Below are 22461 nucleotides of genomic sequence, written 5' to 3'. Positions count from 1 at the left end.
CAAGAACAGGGTTATAATCAGCTTTCCAATGCAAATCTTATTAATAATAACAAACAGACAAAATTAAATCACAAAAGAAGGATGTACATGCATGTGTTTTGAATAATCATCAACTCAAAATCAGCTTCCTAAAGGCATATAATATAATTCACATGCACCAAATCATCACTGTATCTTACACCTTAGCCAATGGTTTAGAATCTCGATCTGAATGTCCAGCTAAATAATTACTCCCCATTTCGTCATCATCAAGATGGAATTGCAACTATTTTACCTTGCTGAACTACAATTGACAAACAAAATACCAGTTCTCAAATCCAAGCCAGAACCCAATTTGCAACAGAACTATATAACTGCAAATTATCCGCAAATGTTCACACGAAAACTCTTGTTCCCTATGGAAGCCGTCCCTAGTCTCAAATTACTGTGTCTAGCTATCTAAAAACTTGATACTACATTGCAGGCAGAGCCACAATGCGCTAATTCAAGAGTATATAATGCCAAAATAAGCGGATAATAGGCCTAAATATGGAGTTGCATAAAGGGAAGACAGAGATGAGCGGAAGAACAAGAAGGGGCGCTGCAGTACTCACACAAATCAATCGTACTGCGACCTTGGAAAGGAGAAAAGATCCGAGGAGAGGGAAGATAGTACTGATCGGATATCTGGTAGATGGAAGAGCCGCCACTCTACCCTTGCCTTCGACACGGAATGCGCCCTGGAAGAAGCCGAGCTTTCATACTGATCCCTTCATCGGGAGTTATAAAACCTGAACCGGACTGGCCGATCAGACCGGAGGAACCGGGAAACGAACTTTGGTCGGTTTGATTTGATTTACTGATTAAATTATTTATTTTTTTAAGTTCAAAATACCGTTAATATTTTATTTATCATCAAAGATGATTATTTTTTATAAATATTTAAGTCTTTTAAAGAGAGAAAAAATCTATTATGTTTGTTGCTCTCTTACGCTCTCTTTCATTCTAATTTATTATATAATAGAAATTAGTTTATAATAGTTATTCATGTATTTTATATATTTATAATATTATATATAATTATATTTTATATCATTTAATAAAATTATTAATTTTGTGGCCTGATCAATTAATTCATCGATTCATCTAACGATCAAGTGATTTGTGACCACACCGGATCAATATCCAATCTAATTTTGATGCTAATTTTTTTTGCGGTTATCCTTGTAAGAATTATTCTCGCGGTCTCAAAGATGCTAATGTATAGCAAGAAATTTTATTATTTTAAAGAAAAATAATTTTATTTTACATAGTTATAGGTTTTATAGAACTGGTAAAATAAAATACTTTATCATTCAAATGGTAGGGCATGTCAGATGAGTTTGCGAGAGGAATTAGAAAGTTAGCTAAATTACATTATTCTTAATCTACAGCCAACTAGCTTAAGTTTTGGTTTATATGGGTATTTATCTCCATTGAATTTATTCACTCAAAATCTATAATTAGATTTATGTCTTAATATTGTTGCTGAAGGTTGTCCTTGGATGATAATGACACAAGTGATCATCTTAAGCTAAGGTGAGAAATATTAAATATGAGTAAAATGATATTTATAGTATAATCAAAGACATCCGAGTGGTCAATATATTTATTACATGTAAATACATTTCTGACCTTTTAGCTAAGATCAAGTGTGTGTTTAATACTGTATTCAAATTTGAGATCTATCACTTGTGCACTAATAAATTTGTATATTTCAGCAAAAATGTCTCAACAATGGTTCTAATATATCATTGAGATACATTATCTTCCAATTCATTTTGATAATTATATATAATTATATAACTGGAAAGCAAGGTATACAATACCGTACCGTACCGGTGTTTCGAGGTTGGCTCGATACGGTACGATACCGTGTACCGAGCTGTATGCCAAGACCGAGCAGTATACCTAATTTAGGTGTAAAACCCTCCGAAAATACCTGAAAATTAAAAAAAAGTTAGGATAGGGTTTTGAAGTTAGAAATAAATATAGTAATAGTATAAGTTTAGCAAAATCAATTAAATTAGATAAGAATAGTATCACATATCTTTTTCGAAGAATATATTGTGCAAGGTTCGTATTTCAGTCCATTACGGATTGTCTGTAAACATATCTTGATTAAAAAGTTCTTCCTCTTAATCTTCCCAAATTAGCAAAAGGGTTCCACTATTACCGAACGATTTTAAATATTTTTTTCTCTTACTGTAGCACTGTAGCACTAGTATAGCACTGTAGCACGTTCCGTCCGGTAATAGGCGATCTGCGTACCGGTATGCTGTCTGATCGGTACGTACCGCCTGTATCGGGCGATACCATTCGAAATTGCATATGCTGGAAAGTCATTTCAACCATCCCTTCACAACAAATTTAATGAAATTTAAGATACGATAATTCACTGATGAAAAGGACTCTACAAGTACATGGAGTGGCAAAGACCAACCTGAACTTCCATTATTGTCATCTTCACGCAAAGAAAGATGACAAAATCATCAGTAGCAGACATATTACTGATGTATGTATATATATCAATACAAAAAAAAACAAAAAAATTAAAGACAACATTCCATGTGGATATCAGTGTGGAGTTGGACTTGGAGAGTGTTGCTGCACGGAACCTTCAGCTGCTGGAGATGGCGAAGGATTCACCTCTCCATCTGTTAGCTTCTTCACTTTGAAGGTGCGATTTGGAGATTTAGGAGAACTGAGGCTTCCAAATGCAGACATGGTGTCCGCGGACAATGATAGCATGGTGTTTGATCTCGGTGTTGCAGAACAAGAAATACCCGGTGTTGAAGTTTCATAAGCAGAACGGGATGGTGATGAAAGAGTTTTGATTTGGTGGATGGGGTAGACCTCGGTGACTTCCTCAATGCCCTCATCCAAGTAGACAACATCCTGCATTGTGAGCTGATGGTACTCCACAATCTCCCTCAGGAACAGATTCTCACGCTCGTAAACAGAGTTGTCATGCACCAATCTCGCCTTCTCGGCCAATAACGTCTCCAATTGGTGGCGTATCTGTGAAGAATATAGATCTGTTCATGTCTTGTCAAATGGTTTGAAGTTTTAGATGAAAATGTTCAAATCTTATCTAATATCATTAATCAATTTAAGTTCCACATGTTGAGTTGACACTACCACTAGCATGTGGATCATATCTGATTTATTGGCTTCAGCTTTAGATGTAATGACGACTGAAGTAGGAGAAAAATAAGTTCAAGAAATTAGAACCAAAATATTACTAGTAAGGGACTACATTAAACATGTTATAGGCCACACGATCTACTTTCTCTACTTCCAATACAAGGACATGGCTCTGCTTCACATTACTGCTGTCCATTAAGTGGAATCTAAAGTCAATGATTCAATGAAATGAATTAACAATTTGCATGCATACATGGAAAACAAAAGTGCCAAGACGTCAAGCACTAGGCTTTTACCCAGTTTAAGTGGTGAATGTGTTTTTTTTTTTTTTTTTCCTCCAAGTCCTGCATTGCATTATTGAAATTAATATTTTTCAGTCATCTTGCTAGTTTTTTTCTGCCAAAAATGGTTTAGATTTCCATCAGTTGTTTAATTAGACATGTTAACAAGATACTGCAAAAGAAACAGTTGGAAGAGCATGCAAACCAGGTCATCATCTGCTGGGTTGTCTCCCTTCTGGCGATTTTCTCGCAAGACCTTGTTCTCTTCTTCAAGCTGAGCACAGCGCTGCTTTGCGAAAGCCATGTCTGCTTTGACAGTTTTCAGTTCCCGCAAAAGAAGTTTTGCCTTAGCAGCCATGGCATTTGCGACCTGCAAAAACAAACAAAAGCCATCTTCCATTTACATAAGAGGGCCAACAAACAGATATATCAATCGATAAAGGACGTCAAATTGAAAGGCCAGACCTATGCTTATTATGTGGTTTCTTTCAGCTAGAGAAAGCTAACATATAAGAAGCAGAAACATACTGCTTTGGATGTCAGTGTAGAGATCTCACAAATTACTAAAAACCAAATTGGTTTTTGGATCTACTAGTTGTAGAATTTGAATAGTTTCTCTGGATATAGAGAAGGCAAAGTAGTCATATGGGCAATCGATCAACAGAGAGTGGCCGCTTACTTTCTGGGAAGCCTTCAACTGTGTCTCATACTCGGCCTCATTCTGAGCAAGATTAGTCGAAGCCATTGTGTACATTGGTTGATTTGCTGTATCAGAACTTTCAGTTTTTGTCCCAAGCTGCAGCTTCTTGGTTTCATGGATGATGTCAGCAGTCTTATTGTCCATGATTGATATTCCCTCCTGATACACAATACAAATCAGAATAGCTTGAGATCGTTTACAAAACTCTGAATCAATCTCCATTTCTCCATGCAAGAGAAAAATAAGAAATAGTTTGCAAGTAGCCTAGAAGATATTATGGTTATTGACTTATAAAAATCTCCAAGGAACCTACTTCAAAGGCATTTTTTGTTGTGCCACCAAATTCCCTCAAAGAAGAAGCAATTGCATCCTTCTGAAATGTAGGATTTTCGGTCTTGCAGTAGCTATCAAGAGACTCATTGGTTTGCAGCTGCATGCAGAATCAAGAGCCGTACTTCAAATTCATGAAAGTAGCATTAGGAGAAAGACAATCCCAATTGTTATTAGATGGGTAAATAAAATACATAACAAATCATGATAATAGCAAGGATTTATCAAGGATAAAAGATGCAAATTGAGTATGATGTCGTGCAAAAGTTGATCAAAATATTTCATCTTATCATATTTCCTCAACAAATGTCACTCTAGCTATTACATTAATTTTAAAAAGTTGTTTTTTGAGTAAAACTAACTACTGAATGCAATTTGTATAAAGAATCTAACCTGACTGCCTGATGAATCAAGAATCTGGGAGTGATTACTATCATGGTCTTCAAATTGCTGAGCAACAGTATCATCTTCAAGGATTGCTTTAGCTTTTTTAGCTAAAACTTCCCAAAATCCATGTCGGGGGCCATTCGAATTTTTCAGCGAAGAGTATTCATAAACATTTGAGCCCTACATTAAAGTTCCATAATCAGCATAAGGACCAAACTAGACTAGCATATGGAAGAGGATACACGCATAGGTACATAAATATTCATAAAGGACATGTCACATGTCTCTTCAGCCTAATTATTTTTTCCACTCAAGTGGCTTCAATGTCTCTTATCCTTGTAAGCATACAGAATGAGTCTTGTTTGTACAAAAATTATAGCACAAGTTCAAACTCATCTAAAAATTAAATTACTTATACTTACTATAGCAATAGGCCAAGCCACAGACACATTACAAAATATTTGTCTCATAAATTGTCCTTAAGAGGATATTGTTCCTTAAATTGTAGAATTATTGTTATTAAGAGAGTTAAAGTGGCAAGTACAGATAAGTGTAGCAGATGCAGATAGTTGGGAATATAGATTTGTTAAGGAAATGGCTCCTCTTGTCAAATTCTCTAGATATCTGCAGGAGATGGAAGTTAGTAATTTAATACAGAAAGTTAAACTCTCTGCATCAAAGTCTTGATAGAAATTGCACACACCAATCACAGTGGGCAATTAAATGTCAACAAAAAAGTTTAATTAGAAATAATAATCACCAATGTCCAATGTGTCTGCTCAAAATCATTTAAAGTCCACAGCATAGCATTGCTTATGGTGTCTCCACTGATGTTCCAATCAAAGTGAAGCCAATTGAAGTCTTAATGCACAAATTCAGATTGAGCTGATTCTACGATCTTGAATTTATTGTTACAAGGAGACAAAATATCCTGAAGATCTAAGTAAAAATGTACGTCGATCAATTCTCATTTATGGTGTATCATGACCCAAACAGAATAACTCCAATGTTCTGAAAATAAGAAGAACAAGGTTCTATGTTACAGTATGCAATGTGATACCCATAGACATGAAATATGTTACAACATCATAAGTATTAAACAATGTCAGCTGACAATGATGCTTAAATAACAAGACTAGGGGTATATAATTAGAGCATTGTAGATGACATATAATTAAGTTCCTTAAGTGTGATGTGATATTCATGTTCCCATGTTGGATTGTGTAAGGATGTACCGTAAAGAGGACAGATTCTGTGAATAGGAATGCTACACAGTAAATGAAAATTTTGAGCTATCAAAGTTCAGTTATTAGAGAGTACTATAATGAGTTTGTCCAAAATTTCTAAAGAACATATGAGAGAGTAATATATGTATGTTTCAAACATATACATATCTTGCTCAAGGAAAGGTGAAACGAAAACTGAGGACCATCCACTTGCAATAGTATATAAGTAGAGGCATATGTATAAGTATTAGAGCTACACAATCTAGAATAAATTTGTTAATATAAAATAAAATTATTCATAAATTTCAGCAATTCTGCACTAAGCAGCAAAGTATTCAATGAAAAGATATCAAAGGCAAAGTTATGTCGAACAAATATTACAACTTCTTAATCAATTTTCAATCCTCCAAAACGCAATGAACCCCTTAGGTATTCAGGTCCACAAGCCTAATGCGAATCTACACACTCTTAAATCGATTGAGAAATTTTTGAGGGAAGACAAATTGATAGATTCAAGGCGGGCCTAAGCATCATGATAAGGTTGCTTCTTTGCCATGTGAGTGATCAGGATTCGAAATGCAGAACACCTTGCTATTTACAGAGGTAAGATTGCATATATTTCCACCTCGCATTAAAAGGAATCTCGTGCATTAGGCCAGCATGATGAATTCGAAATTGCTAGATGTCTTTTCGGAGGGATCATATATCCATACAAGTTCGCATTTTTTAGAAACGGAACGATTAAATCAAACCGCAATAACAGCACAGAAATTAAATAAACAGTTATCACGCATGAAATCATCCCCTCCCCTCCCCTACAACAACAAAACAACGAGGGAAAATTGATGTACCTGCTTGTGATAGTTCCGGAGACCAGGATGTCGGTAGGCAGAGGAGGAAGAGGAGGAGGTGGAGGAGGAAGACGAGGAGAAGGCCGCGGAGTCGCCATCGTAAGCGGAGGAGAGGGAGGACTCGCGGTGGGCGGCGGAAGCGCGGATGGCCTTGGCGGCCAGGGACGGGGAAGAGGAGCCGTCCTCCTCCGGGGACAAGGAGCGGAATTCCTCGAAAGTGGCGGACCGCGGCGTGCTGTGCCTCCTCCGGTACGCCATCTCCCTGCGCTCGCCCAACACAGCTAAAAGGAAGCAATAATATCGCCCTCAAGAACTCAATATATATATGCATATATATAGCGACCTTCAACGAACCGCAACCGTGACTGGGCCACCTGCTCGCTCTCTTTGACACGTACTACGATCCCCACGAAATGAGCGGATGTGGGTTGGACGAACATTACGGGTTTGCCCCTTCCGTGATCCTGACCCTAATCCGATCAGTGAACCGGGTTCAAATAAATCACCAAACCAATCACCAGACCCAGCCGGTTTGACCGAACCAACAACCTATCACTTTCTTATCCATCCCATTAGACTAAAGCATCCCCTGCAATTTATACTATATTATTAAACAGAGAATTATTAACCTAAAAGTTTAAAATATTACATACAAAAACAAACAATGAGGTTTTTATTGCCACATGGCAACCTTTTTTTTTCTTTTTGGGTCTTTTACGTATATGTTATTTGAACCATACGCATACTCATTAAATGTTTAAATTTATATTGTAAGCAAAAATAAAATAAAAATAAAAAGTCTCTCATCTTAACTAATTATTCCTTGCACACAAAAAAAAAAAACACTAAATTTCACCCTCCTCGAATACAAGTGCCTAGTCAACTAACTTAGTATAAATTTGATTCACTTATTTTTGATTGATTAAAAAAATAAAAAGATAAATTTTTAGAAAGATCTTTAAGTTTCAAAATTTCTCAAATAGCACCTCAAGTTTGAAAAATTTTTATAGAGGATCTTTTTTCTAAAGTGATCATCTTGCTCTCGTTGACGATCACCCTCTGCCTAACCCTTGGCTACATTATCACCTCGTCGATTGCCCCCCTCCATCGAACCCACCTAGTGATAGAGGTGCAGTAGCCCTCATCGCACCCTACTGGAGTAGCAATGGGGTAGCCCATATCGTGCTAATGCGAACAAGAGCCCAAGTGGTGTTGCACGATACCTTTGCAACCAATAGTGGTCCTCGTCGCCCTTACAACAAGAGTGCAGATGATGTTGCGCGATACCTCCACGACCAACAACATTGATAAGGGTTGAGGGTCTAGCAAAGGCTGCATAGCCTCCTCGCACCCCTTCCTTGCTAGTGTTGTCTCCTCGTGCGCTCTTTTCGCCATGGACCATAAGGAAGGAATGAAGGGGGGTGGCTTGCCCTCACGATCAACAATGATGATAAGAGTCAAGGGGCGAGCAAGAGTCGACAAGTGGAGTAACCACGCATAAGATGAATAGGGGTCATTGATAGAGCGAAGGCAAAGTCAGGACTCATACGAGCCGAGGCATAGCTAGGGTTGAAGCAAAATTTTTAAAATGACGAAGCAAAATAATTTTTTCATGAAAAATTATAAAACTTAAGAGATTTTTATAAGAATTCATTAATAATAAAATTTATAGACCGACGTTAAGCCAATATTGTAAAATAAAGAGGTGATTTCCTTAAACACATCATAGTGGCACACTCATAAAAAAGAAAAAAAAAAGAGAAAAAAAAGAAAAAGAGGAGAAAGAAGTGGGATCGGAGATCCACAAAGTAAAGAAGGGAACAAAGAGGGATGGGATTCCACTCAACCACCAAAAACTATACTTGGTTGGCTCTTCAAATGGCTGACGCATTACCTACGTGTCTTCCAAGCCATTGACGCGTGAACCAACCACGCCACTTTAAAGATCGCGATGCTTCCGTTGATACAAAGGTCTTCTCCCATTACTTTGCTTCCTTTCTGTTTCTTCCCCCTCTCACAGCCTCGCTCACTCCCCGGAAAAGGAAAGGAAAGGAATAGAGGCGTGATGAGGCTACTGGTGATGGCGATGGTGGATGGATTCCTTACGTGCGCGTCGACGATATGGGCGCTGCAGGAGCGGAGGCTGTCGAGGGTCTTCGACACCGCGATGTCCGTGGCCGCTTCCGCCGTCGTCTCGCTCACGTTTTGCTGTATTTTGGTAAGCAGATGGTGGTGGTGACGATGCTGTATCGAAGTAGTGTCTGTTCGTTTGTTTCTCTCTCTCTCTCTCTCTAAATGCTGCAACTTGATCTTACTGCAGCGACAACAACAATAACTTTGTGACATTTTGCCTCTTTGATCCGTTTGATAGAATAAGAAATTCGACCCTTCTCGCCGTGTAATACACTTCTTCTGTTCAGATGCACTGCACTTGGTCTATAACGACAATATCAAGTCATAATATTCCAACTATTTAGATCGACTATATAAATCTTTTCTTGTAATAATTAAATTCTTTACCAGACAGTGCTTTTTTTATTATTTATGGGTTGTTTCTGAAGTAATGTGTCCAGAATAATTTCTAATCTTCCTCAGCTTTGTCTGGAGAGCATGAAAAGTTTGCACAGCAATATTTGTCAAAAATTATGCCAAATAACAGAGAGTATACCTCTTCTGAAGTTTCATTGTTGCATAAGGCCATCAAAATAGTTTTGCTACAAGATATTCTCATCCCTGAGATCAGATGCTCCAAAACATTGAATGCAAATTCTGCAAATTAATGATGATCTTTCAAGAACACCGGCACCTGAGACGACAAGTTGCATTACAAGTCAATACACAAGTGGAAGTAACTAAAAGAATTACGACTCAATCTAAAAAGCAAATACCAATAAACCAAATTTAGCGAAAAACTTCAAGCTTCTGTGCTATAAATTTATAGCTCCAACTTGTCGATCTAACCGACAAATGCACAACCTTTGACAATCTGAAAACTCGGGAATTCTTTCAAAGGGCTTACACTGGAGAAGTTAGAATTGAGTTTGGCTTCTTCACTGTGGTTTGGGGATGTTCTCATCGGTAGAAGACCTCCTAGTGTCTCTGCCACCATAGAGCTTTATGTATCTCATCCAAATGGTACATGTAAAAAGCTCTAAGACCAACTCCACCTGATGTAAAGGATATTACTGTTAGATTTTACATGATAGTATAGATGAAAAGGTTCGTAAACATCAGCGACGCTTACAGAATGACAGAAGCATGACAATCTGGCTTTGTCAGCCTGTCCCGGCACTGTGCCTGGTAAAAGCTCTGAAGGCAGTATCAGAGCTAGTCTCTGCACCAAGGGCAGAAGAACCCTGGCTCCTACTGCCCCAGAAGATCCAACCACTGGGGACTGCTTCAGAGTTACCACTGAGCCGATCAGCCAAGACTTATGAGAGTTACCACTGCTTTAGGACCTTTTCATAGTTGTAATCAGGCAGCTCAATGGAAGCAATAGACTTTATGGATGGCAAAATTTCTTGGATGGTGTCATTTAGATGTTTCTTCCAAGTCAAGAGAATGAGATGAAAATGGGGACAGCAAATACCTTCAGGTATATACACTGATCAACAATGTTTTCCTTAAATCCGAAGGAAGTAATGGTATTATGAAACTTTATATACCATTGTCTAGAAGCTTGTTTAAGGCCATAAATGGATTTCTTAAGTTTACAAGCCCAACTTTCTTTTCCCTTTTCTATGAATCCTTCGGATTGTTCCATATAGATTTCCTCATCCAGATCCCCATTCAGAAATGCTGTTTTCACATCCATCTGATGCAACTCAAGATCATAATGAGCTACTAATGCCATAACGATTCTCAATGAGTCCTTTTTAGAAACAGGAGAAAAAGTCTCATTATAGTCGATGCCTTCCTTTTGAGAAAAACCTTTGGCTACAAGTCTGGCTTTATATCGTTCGATATTGCTCGTTGAGTCGTGTTTTGTCTTAAAGACCCATTTACAACCGACTCTTTTACAATCATTGGGCAATTCAACGAGATCCCAGACATCATTCTGTACCATTGATTTTAACTCTTCTTTCATTGCATCATACCATTTTTCAGAATCGTTACTTTCTATGGCTTGTGAAAGCGATAAGGGGTCTCTTTTTATTCCTATATCATAATCTGATTCTTGTAGATATACAACATAATCATCAGAAATGGCATGTTTCCTTTTCCTTTGAAATCTTTTCAAATCTGCCAATTGTGATTGTTCTACAAGATCATCAGCGGCGACATCAACATCATGTGAGAGTTCTTGGATATTATTTTGTTGTTCACCCTCATCAATACTCTCATTGATTTGAGGAACAACAATCTCTCGGACAGGAGATGATATGGGAGGATTAACCTGAATCTCCTCAATATCAAAATTAACCATTCGAGATTTTTCACTCCCACTGATTTCACCATTTTCTAAGAATTTTGCATTACCAGATTCTACTATTCTTTTACTATGATTAGGGCAATAAAATCTGTATCCCTTGGATTTTTCTGGATAACCAATAAAATATCCTGAAATAGTTCTTGGATCCAATTTCTTTTCATGTGGATTGAATACTCTTATCTCTACAGGACATCCCCAAATATATAAATGTCTCAGACTGGGCTTCCTACCAGTCCATAACTCAAATGGAGTCGATAAAACTGACTTGCTAGGAACCCTGTTCAAGATGTACATAGCTGTCCTAAGAGCTTCACCCCACATCGACTCAGGTACAGAGGAGTAACTCATCATGCTCCTAACCATATCCATCAGAGTACGATTTCGCCTTTCAGCAACACCGTTCTACTGTGGCACACCTGGTAATGCATATTGAGCACAAATACCCCGTTGTTCTAGGAATCTAGCAAAAGGACCAATATTCTGACTAGATCCATCATATCTGCCATAAAATTCACCACCTCTGTCAGATCTGACAATTTTAACTTTTCTATCTAATTGTCTCTCAACCTCATTTATGTATACTTCAAGAGTATCAACGGCTTGAGACTTTTCATGTATTAGATAAACTTTGTCATATCTGGACAGATCATCTATAAATGTGATGAAATATTTTTCTCCACTAAAACAAGGAATATGGAGTGGTCCGCAGATATCAGTATGAATAATCTCAAGGAGTTCTTTACTTCTTGTGGCATTTTTCTTTATTTGTTTAGTTTGCTTTCCCTTAATGCAATCTATATAAATATCAAAATCAGTGAAGTCTAAATGTTCCAAAATATTATCCTTCACTAATCTTTCGATTCTTTCCTTGAAGATATGCCCCAATCGTCTATGCCACAATATAGAAGATCTTTCATTATTGAAACTACGTTTCAATCCAACATTTGATTGCAGGGTCATTAATGTCTTTGCAAACTCAAGATCCAAATTAATTCTGTACAAACCATCACACAGAATTCCATAACCAACTTTAATTGAATCATAAAATATGCTGAGTTTGCCACTACCAAAAGAAATACAATATCCCAACTCATCAATTCTAGAAAGAGAAATCAAATTTCTAGAAATTGTAGGGACATAACATGTTTCAACAAGATCCATCAAGTGACCCGTCTCTAAGCGTAGACGATAAGTTCCCATTGATATCACTTTCGCTTTAAGACGATTTCCCATAATGATGAATCTTTCATGTTCTTTTGGTTTCCGAATTGAAAGGAATCCCTGCATGTTATTTGTAACATGAGTTGAAGCACCGGAATCAATCCACCAAGTGTTAGAAGGAACTTCTGTAATGTTTGATTCGAAACATATAAAGGTCGAGTTAATACCTTTCTTTTCGAACCAAATCTTGCGTTTAATGCAATCCTTCTTCACATGTCCTTTCTTGCCACAAAAGAAGCACTTTACAGTAAAGGCTTTCTTTTCATTAGTCTGTTTAACATTTCCAGACTTAGCAAATCTCTCTGATGGATGATGCTTCAACTTTCTTTTCTTGTTACCACCTCCTTGAGTAGTCGTCATGACATTATATGAATTTTCCTGCCTTAATCTCAATTCTTCCTGAACACACATGCTAGTCAACTCATTCAAGTCCCACTTATCCTTATTTGTATTGTAGTGAATCTTGAATGGGCCAAACTGAGAAGGAAGAGAATTAAGAATAAATTGCACGAGGAAAGATTCATCAACATTCATGCCTAATGTTTTAAGTTTTGCAGCTTTGTCAACCATATTGAGGATATAATCCTGAATTCCTCGAGTACCATCATACTGAGCTGTAGTCAGTTCTTTCATCAATGTGCCAGCCAATGACTTATCAGTAGATTTAAATATGTCTTCAATAACCTTTAAATATTCCTTTGCGTTGGTTGCAATCGGTAATGAAGTCTTTATGTTATTTGCAATTGTCATTCTTATGAACATTAAACTAAGCCTATCAGATCTTTCCCAAGCCTTCATTTCATTAACTTGTTCTGCAGTACTTTCATCTGTCAAGTCTGCAGGCTTTTCAACAAGTAATGCTAGATCAAGATCTAATACACCCAGTGTGAATTGCACATGCTCTAACCATTCTGAATAATTTGATCCAGAAAGTACAGGGACACTCGAAGCATATGAATGTATATGCGGAAGTACCACTGCAAAAGATATATAACAACATTAATGCTTTGAGTTTGTCAAAAAAATTGATGAACTATTGATATCATCTATATTACACCTTTGGGTGAAATATTGACATATCTAGTGTTCACTCAAGAATATTTTGGAGGACTGATACCATCCTTGAGGAATAGGTATTGTTACCTTTGGGTATACAACCCTAAACTGCAAGGATATCTAAAATAGTATCATCCTACCCCATCACATAATTATTTGAATTAGATTCTCCTTTAGGATTATCTAAATCTCATAATTATATGTGTCATTATGAATATTATTTCTTTAATATCAGTTAGGACTCATTCTTTAATATTATTTTATAAGTCATTAATCTAGGTCACTTTGGTGACTTCAAGACTAATGCAATGATATAAAATAAAAATGTCCTATAAATGACAAAACTTTTATTGTAATTCATATCACAAAAGTTTATCATCCTAGGCCACTTTGGCAACTACTAGTCAGATAAAACTTAGGGAAATAAATTACAAATAATATTCATCAATGTTTCTTTAATTTTGCTAAACAGTTCAATAATAAAATAACAATAATAATTATTGAACATTTATGTAAAGCAGTTCAATAATAAATAACCATAACAATTATTGAACATTTATGTAAAGTAATTCAATAATAAATAACCAAAATAATTATTGAACATTTATGTAAAGCAATTCAATAATAAATAACCATAACAATTATTGAACATTAAAGCAAAGTAATTCAATAATAAATAACAATAATAATTATTGAAATTTAATGCTAAGCAGTTCAATAATAAATAATCATAACAATTATTGAACATTAAAGCAAAACAATTCAATAATAAATAACAATAATAATTATTAAAATTTAATGCTAAGCAGTTCAATAATAAAATAACAATAACAATTATTGAACTTTAATAAAACTCATATGATAATTTCAAGCATATACATGTGAATAAATAAATAAAAAATTCCAAAAACAATAATTAAATTTTTTTAATTTTATTTACCACATATATAATGAATAATTCATATGAGAAAACCATAAAATAAATCATAATTTATAGTTTTTTTTTTAATCAAAATTAAATCCAATCAAATAATCAAAAATATAATCATGATTAAAATTAATCATAATTATAATAAATGATATTTATCAATTTTATAATTGAGAATATAACCTAAATTTCTCAATTTCATAATGATAAAAAACGAAAATATTTGATAGGAAATAAATCGAAAATATGCGAATGGCAGAACTGTAATTTGGCAGAAATTAGACCCGAGGGCAAAACCGTAAATATGTTGACAGAACATAAACTGTAATTACGATATTTGCAAAGGGTAAAAATGTAATTTTTCAAAACCCTAGCCTCGAGGACAAAAACGTAAATATGCCAAAACCCTAATCTGCCATCGCCGCCGCCTGCGCGAGCGGCGCTGCCGCTGCTGCCTGCGGCCTGGCCGCCTGTACGCGGCTGCGGGTTGCCGCCTGTGCGCGGCTGCCGCCTGTACGCGGCTGCGGGCTACCGCCTGTGCGCGGCTGCCAGCGACCGCCTGTGCGCGGCTGCCAGCGGTAGATCTAGCCTGCGCACGGCCACTGCCGCCACGGCGCTGCCGCCGCGGGGCATACTGCTCATGCGCGGCCACTGCCGCTGCGGCGGTTCCTACCCGCGGGTGGCTGCTGCCAGCACGCGGCCGCCGCCTGTGCACGGCCAACTCACGCATGGCCGCCTCCTGGGCTGTCTGCCTGCGTGCGGCCGACCGTCGCATGGACGGATTCTGGCCGTGTGCGACCGGGGTTCTGTGATGCCGTCGCACGGACGGAGTTCTGTAATGTGATCTCAGAAGATTTCCTCCCATTAAGAATATCTCCGAGGAATCGTTCGGGACTTAGTTGGCTAAAATATCGCAACGGACTTAGTTGGCTAGAATATCTCCCATTAAGAATATCTCCGAGGAATCGTTCGGGACTTAGTTATTCTATCTTATTTAATTATAAAGGGCCACATATTCTATCTTATTCAATTAACATAGTTTCTGAACAAGGCATCAAAATTATTATAGATTAATAATCAAGTCAAAAACCCCTATATGTAGTCTTCAAGACTTCATGCTTTGCTCTGTAGCCGAGCCAATTTTGCTGATCTTGATAGTTTGTAGATAGAAGCTTATTTACTATTCTAACATATTATGTGGATCAACTGCCATTATTTCTCATTTGTATCTGCAAGAAATCTATATGGATATGTGATGTGTCCATATAATAAGATCTTGTAGCCTGTCTCATCTTTGTGGTCACATTCATAGTCATCACCTTGTCATCTTCTTCAAGTGCAATTTTACAGGTAGAACTGAACTTCTGACTACTGTTTCGTTAGGTTTTCTGATATTATGGTCACAGCATTATGATCATTGAATTCAAATATATGAGTAATTCTGACTCCTTGTGCATGTTTGGCAGAAATCATATTTCAATTCCCATAATATAGTGAATCAGATTCCCTCTTTTTGAAAGACTTGAAATTGTACCTTGTGATGTGAAACTTTAATTTTCATTCCCAAGGACTTAACAAAGAGATTTAAAAATGACAAAATTTTCATTTATATACTAAAATTAAACTGTAAAAACATATATAATTAAATATCTTGACGTTTACATGTAAAAACATATATACACTAAATATGTTGTTAATGTCTTGTATCATAATATCGATACATTTCGACTATGGTCATTATGTACAGTTATTATATTCCAACTATAACTTTTCTTAACATGGGGCAATTTAGCCATCATGATTCCCATTCTGCTATTTTTCGATTCCTGTTCATTGATGAACTAAAAGTCATCTTAGAGAAACTCTAAATATCAAGAAATTATTCTGAAAAATGCCAAGCCATTCCTATTTTGAGGCACAATCAACATTGACCAGAGAATGTGAGAATTTGACATAAGAGCCACGTCGAAAAAGTTCTTCAGTATAGGTCTTTCTATAAATGTTACAGGCAATGATGCTTGATTGAGGATGTAATCATGTAAATCTCGATCCAGTACTGGTTTCAGTAATATATTACTGATACAGGATCAGTATACAGGGGGGTGTATTGCCCAATTTCGTTAAATAAAATGAATATTATTGTACCATGTTATATTTTTCAATTCTGGTTCTTGATCAGACCAATAAACACCAGTCCATATTGACCAGTGACCACTAAAGTTGTGATTTGAAACCTTGGTTCGGATGACTTGCTCTTGCCACTATTTAACCTCTTGATACTCGTTCATGCCTCCCATATTGGTGGCACATACCATTCCATTGAGTTTAGGGGATGTCCTTTAAAAGGAGTTTAGTGTGCAGTACTCAAGTTTCATTGAAGTTTATAATAGTCAATTGTAGGCAGTTAGGGAATTGTTCTCTTCTCAGGCTTCTCATACAAAGCTTCTCTTCTATCTGTAGAGTGTGCATGATAAATCTCTTTGGTTTCTCAGACAAAGTTTCTGAATTCTCTGCCATGACATCACAAACATGTGCACGATAAATTGCTTCAACTATCCAAATCCTCCATCATGACATCGCATCGTACATGTCAACTTCTATATATATCATCTACTTACTATAGCCTTCAACATCCCTATATTATGATACTTAATCCATAAAAAACCAGCTCATAAACTTCCCTAATACGATAATTCAATTATCATGTCCTTTAACCATGGAATTTTAGAATTAGCTAATAAGTATAGTTGTTAATGCAAAGACAGGAAATCTTTTTTTGTTTCCAAGAGTTATTGAACACCTTTCTATCCTCTTGTAGGACACCTAATGACTGGTCACCACAAGCAACAAAACATATAACTTCTCTCTAAGACAAACAGGACTTTGTGCCTTTTACTAAGGTTACATTATGCAAAAAAAAGCAATTATACTTGTCAACTAACCTAAATGTAATTGATGATTGGATCTCTGCATGAAACTCAAAAGCTTCTTGTTTAACATAATTCATGTTTGTCAAATAGAGGTGATTCTCTTTGTTGCCCTCTATATCTTCCTGGCACTTTCCATGGCTCTGCCTATTTTTCCCATCATCTAGGCTGCCCCCATCACTTGTACACCTTCATATCCTCTTCTATTATGCTTATCTATGAGTAATATGAGTTAGTCTCTTCTTCTTTATTCTTCACATTTCACTTACATCACTCTACTTTTCATTTGCCACTTGGTAAACAGTACTTTTGCTTGTAAACTTGATTTAAAAAATATCACAAATCCTTGATGTAGTTTCCTTTAGTTTGTTAAAGTATGCACAAAACTGTCCATAAGTTATGAGCAGTAGTACCCTATCCATAGGTTTGCCTCTTTTTTGTCTAGTTGTTGTCTTGTTCATTCCTAAGTTATTGATTTTCTAAACATATATGAGTATATAATACTTTACAAGTACCACATATTTGGTTGGGCATGCACCCAATGCCTAATGTGCTTCATGCAACTCCTGGTGCCTGATTGATATTACTTTCTAAAACCTTAATGATATGCATTCAATCTCAAAATATATTTCTTGTGCTTGTCGATTTCCCCAAAAATGATAAATAAGCCAACTGGGGCCTAATTTCAGACATAGACATATCTATGAAGCAAATTTCAGTAGAATAAAAAACTGATGTAAATCAGCACTTTTGGATTGGGTAGTCATCTTCTTCATAACTTGAGTGTTTGATGGCATACAACTACTGTACAAACAGCAAAAATAGGAGGCCATCTTAAGAAGAGATTTAATGCATTACATCCAAGAAAAACATTGGAACTAGGATTCAAGAAAGCCCCTCCAATATGAGAAGTACTGCCACAGGAGTTACAGGATCAAGAGAAATCTACAATGTTTACTTCCTAAAGAGTCCTATTGAACTAACTTCTTCAAATTTAATAATAAAATGTAACACAAATTTCAAAAATTAAATGATTAAAGCAATCTAGAGTAAATTGTATCAATATCTTCATGTATGGATATGGAGAAGGAAAAAACAAAAAGAAAAGGAACACCCTAAGATAGCAACATAAAATATAGTTAAGCACATCATTTGAATTAGGATTAAGCGAGATAAAGTTTTACTATATTGAAAATTTTCAAATTTCTATTCCAAATTTGGTGAAAAACGAACATAAAGGACAAAATGATAAAGTTTTAATCCAAAATATAGCCAAAACATAAAGGACAAAACGATAATGTCTTATTCTAAAAATATGACCAGAACATTGGTAAAATGTATATAGAGATAAAAATGACTTAAATATATTAATAAAATTTATATTTCGAAACATGAACAAAAATTAGGGTTCTAACTTATAATTTTATAATGGTAAAGTATTGTTCTAAATATGATCAGAAACATAAAGAATGTAACAGTAAAGTCCTATATTAGAATGTGGTTGAGAACATAAAGGATGTAATTATAAGTTTGTCCATTCCACTAAAATATAAAGGTCCAATGACCTAAAATAGAATGGTTCTAAAATAAACTAAATATAATGGTAAAATCCTACTTTAAAATATGTCCAAAAAAAAGTAAAATGATTTTAAATAGGTAGAGTCATATAATAAATATTGCCTAAAACATAAAGGATATAATGGTAAATGATATATTCTAAATTATGATAAAAGATGTAAAGGTTAAAATGGTAAAAGTCATGTTCTAAAGTACAGTAAAAAATAAGTTGGTTAATTTCCACAAAAATATAAAGGTAATTGGCCTAAAATATAATGGTAAAAGTTCTATTCTATAATATGGCCAAAAACATAAAGGATGCAAAGGTAAAAGTCCTACTCTAAATAATAATATAGTTTTAAAAGAAAGGTTATTTAAAAGTAAATTTATATAAAATGAGACAATGATAAGAAGTTATGTTAAAAATATGGCCAAATATAAGTTTGACAATTCCACTAAAATATGTATACAATGATCCAAAAAGTTATATTCTTTAATATAACCAAAAAAACAAAGGTAACACCTTCTAAATTAGAGTGTAAAAGTCTTATTTTAATAAGGCAAAAACTAAAAGGACATAACAATGATAAAAGTATACAACTAGAAGAATTCTATTCTACATATACAGCTAGAAACAATGCTAAAAGGTTCCAAATATCATGGTAACCAACATATTTTAAAATGTACGAGGAAAGGTAAAATGTTCTTAAGTATAATTGTAAAGTGATATTATAAATATTGCCAATAACAAAAGGATATAATGGTAAAAGTACAATTCTACTCTAAAATATAACAAAATTAAAACAAAGGTAAAATCTTCTGAATTATAGTGTAAAAATCTTATTCTAAAATAAGGTAAAAAATAATAACATACAATAAAAAATATAGAAAGGTCTTATATTACATATATGGCCAAAACAATGGTAAAATGTTTTAAATATAGTGGTAACAATCCTATTTTAGAATGTCTGAAAAAAAGGTAAAATGTTCTTAAATATAATAGTAAGTCATATTATAAATATTATCAAAATCATAAAGGATATAATGATAAGAAATAAAAGGGTAAACCCAATATACGAGGCTCTCGCAAATGCGGGGAGGGTCAATATATGCAACATTGTCTTTAAATACTTAAAGAGAATTATTACCGTGACTTGAACTTTGATCTCTCAAGTCATAAATGAATAACCTTATCATTATATCCAAATCCACTCTCAAAATAATAAATTTAATTCTAAAATATGATAAAGACATAAAGTGTACAATGATAAAAATAATCTTCTAAAATATCGTCAAAAAAAAGTTAGTCAATTTCTAGTAAAATATAAAGGTAAATTGGCCAAAAATACAATGTTAAAAGTTATATCCTAAAATAATGACAAAACTAAGATTATGTAAAAATATAAAACATTTCTACTGTCACAAAATATTTTACGATTATCCTAAAATATAGTTGAAAACATAAAGTATAATATTTAAATATCATAATAATATGATTAGATGTAAAGGCTATAATGACAAAACTAAGATTATGTAAAAATATAAAAAAAAAATTAAATAGCCCATGCAGGTCTTTTATCATATTTTAATTCTAAAATATGATAAAAGACATAAAGTGTAACAATGGTAAAAATAATCTTCTAAAATATCGTTAAAAATAAGTTGGTCAATTTCTAGTAAAATATAAAGGTAAATTGGCCAAAAATACAATGTTAAAGTTATATCCTAAAATAATGACAAAATTAAGATTATGTAAAAATATGAAAAAAAATAAATGGCCCATGCAGGTCTCGAACCTGCGACCTTCGCGTTATTAGCACGACGCTCTAACCAACTGAGCTAATAGGCCATTAATATTTATATATTAATCAATGACATTTTGAAGGCTAGAATCAGATAAACATATCTTCCCTCCTGTAATTCAGTTTTAAGTCACTCGTCTCCACAGGATATCAGGTGTTAACTTATTTACCAAGCTAAAAAAAATTTATTTACCAGGCTGGACCAGGCAAAAGCCCTGATCAGCCTATTGATTCAAGTCTCAATTGATAAAAAACCATCTTGAAATTTGAAACATTCATGATTATTCATTTCCTAAACTGAAATCATGGATATATCTTGGTCTACATCTAAAACTTGAGGTATTAAATGCCATCTCAATAAATTAAAATAAAAATATTTTCTGTAGCGCCCGAACCGATATGTATCACCCATACCATACTATTTCGAACGGTACAGCAGTCCTTGACATATAACATTTTGAAACTAAAATATCCACTATGTACAGATCATTGTTCCTATTCAGTTTTTAAAATCAATCAAAACACAAATTATCTATACAAAAAAAAAGGCAAGATGTTGAATTGCCTATAGAGATTTTACGATAGAGATGTCATAGTGATAAAAGATGCTAGAATAACACATTGCATAACATCTTCATTTTAATTTTCTTATTCTTTCTTCTTTAAGGATACTAAACAAGAAAACAATCACCATACTTCCCAGTTGATGCCCTGATCCCAAGAAAATGATAATTTTCTTGTTAATAAAACAAATAATAAACTAAACCCTTTCCGTAGTTTCTCTTGATTAGTTATTATATCTAAACAAGAGACTTCACTTTCCTGGTCTCTAATTATTTTCAAAACTCCCCACTTCTAAATGGATGGTTTCTTAAAGGACAAATCATGCGTATAGAGCTTCCCTAATAGGAGATTGAGTGCATGAGTAGCCTTACACTTATGTTTGGGAAGTGAGAGAAGCATTACCGTTTGGGAGTTGCTCAATGATTAAAACAATCAGATGGATTTGTTACTCCCTGTAAGCACAAAAGCTATTTCTAGTGACTTAGAACCCAGTCAGCCATCACAAAGAAGCAGCCTTACAATGGTGCCCAAGGCTTGCCCCCTTATCCAAATTTTGGCAATAAAAAGCCATAAAATACTACACTGTATCAAATGATAAAATATCATCAAAGGCCAACAACTATACTTGGCATGCAGATGCAAGAACAGGACATGACTTCCTATTGGTAATTCCTGACAACATTGGTTCTTTCACCCCTTCTATATAATACTTCCATTCCTGACAACATTGGTTCTTTCACTCCTTCTATACAATACTTCCATTCCTACTGAGGATAGGAGTTGGGACTTGGTACTTTTGTCCAAAATGATGGTTTAGATTTTCAAGAGCATAATTTAGCTTAGTTGCTAGTAGAATAAAGCAATACACAGCAAACAATTGTAAACAAAGCAAAACAAAGAAGTCATGAGAAAACATAGTGAACGATCACTCATCTCAACCTCATTAAATAAGAACTATAGCTGATGACCCATGTAAATAGAGTGACGAATTGCAGGTATGCTTATGTCCATTGTGATAATGTTTCAAATTCTCA

The 22461-nt window shown here is 34.9% G+C and overlaps 1 protein-coding gene and 1 non-coding gene across 2 annotated transcripts; both read right to left on the bottom strand.

The window, feature by feature from the left end:
- Positions 1-2376: 2376 nt before the first annotated feature.
- On the bottom strand, positions 2377-7961 carry LOC135675438 (uncharacterized). The gene is made up of 6 exons (XM_065185594.1): positions 6941-7961; positions 4870-5043; positions 4460-4576; positions 4126-4305; positions 3652-3816; positions 2377-3039 (listed from the first exon to the last, which is right to left on the bottom strand). The coding sequence occupies exons 1-6, from the start codon at positions 7196-7198 to the stop codon at positions 2596-2598; spliced, it is 1338 nt and encodes a 445-aa protein (XP_065041666.1). The 5' UTR covers positions 7199-7961; the 3' UTR covers positions 2377-2595.
- Positions 7962-20836: 12875 nt separating this feature from the next.
- TRNAI-AAU (transfer RNA isoleucine (anticodon AAU)) lies at positions 20837-20910 on the bottom strand. The gene has a single exon. It is a non-coding gene; the product is annotated as a tRNA-Ile (tRNA).
- Positions 20911-22461: the final 1551 nt, after the last annotated feature.

Source organism: Musa acuminata, chromosome BXJ1-1 (assembly GCF_036884655.1).
Source record: "Musa acuminata AAA Group cultivar baxijiao chromosome BXJ1-1, Cavendish_Baxijiao_AAA, whole genome shotgun sequence".
Classification (NCBI taxonomy): domain Eukaryota; kingdom Viridiplantae; phylum Streptophyta; class Magnoliopsida; order Zingiberales; family Musaceae; genus Musa; species Musa acuminata.
The sequence above is the reverse complement of the archived record's forward strand: the minus strand, read 5'-3'. Positions and strand labels throughout refer to the sequence as shown.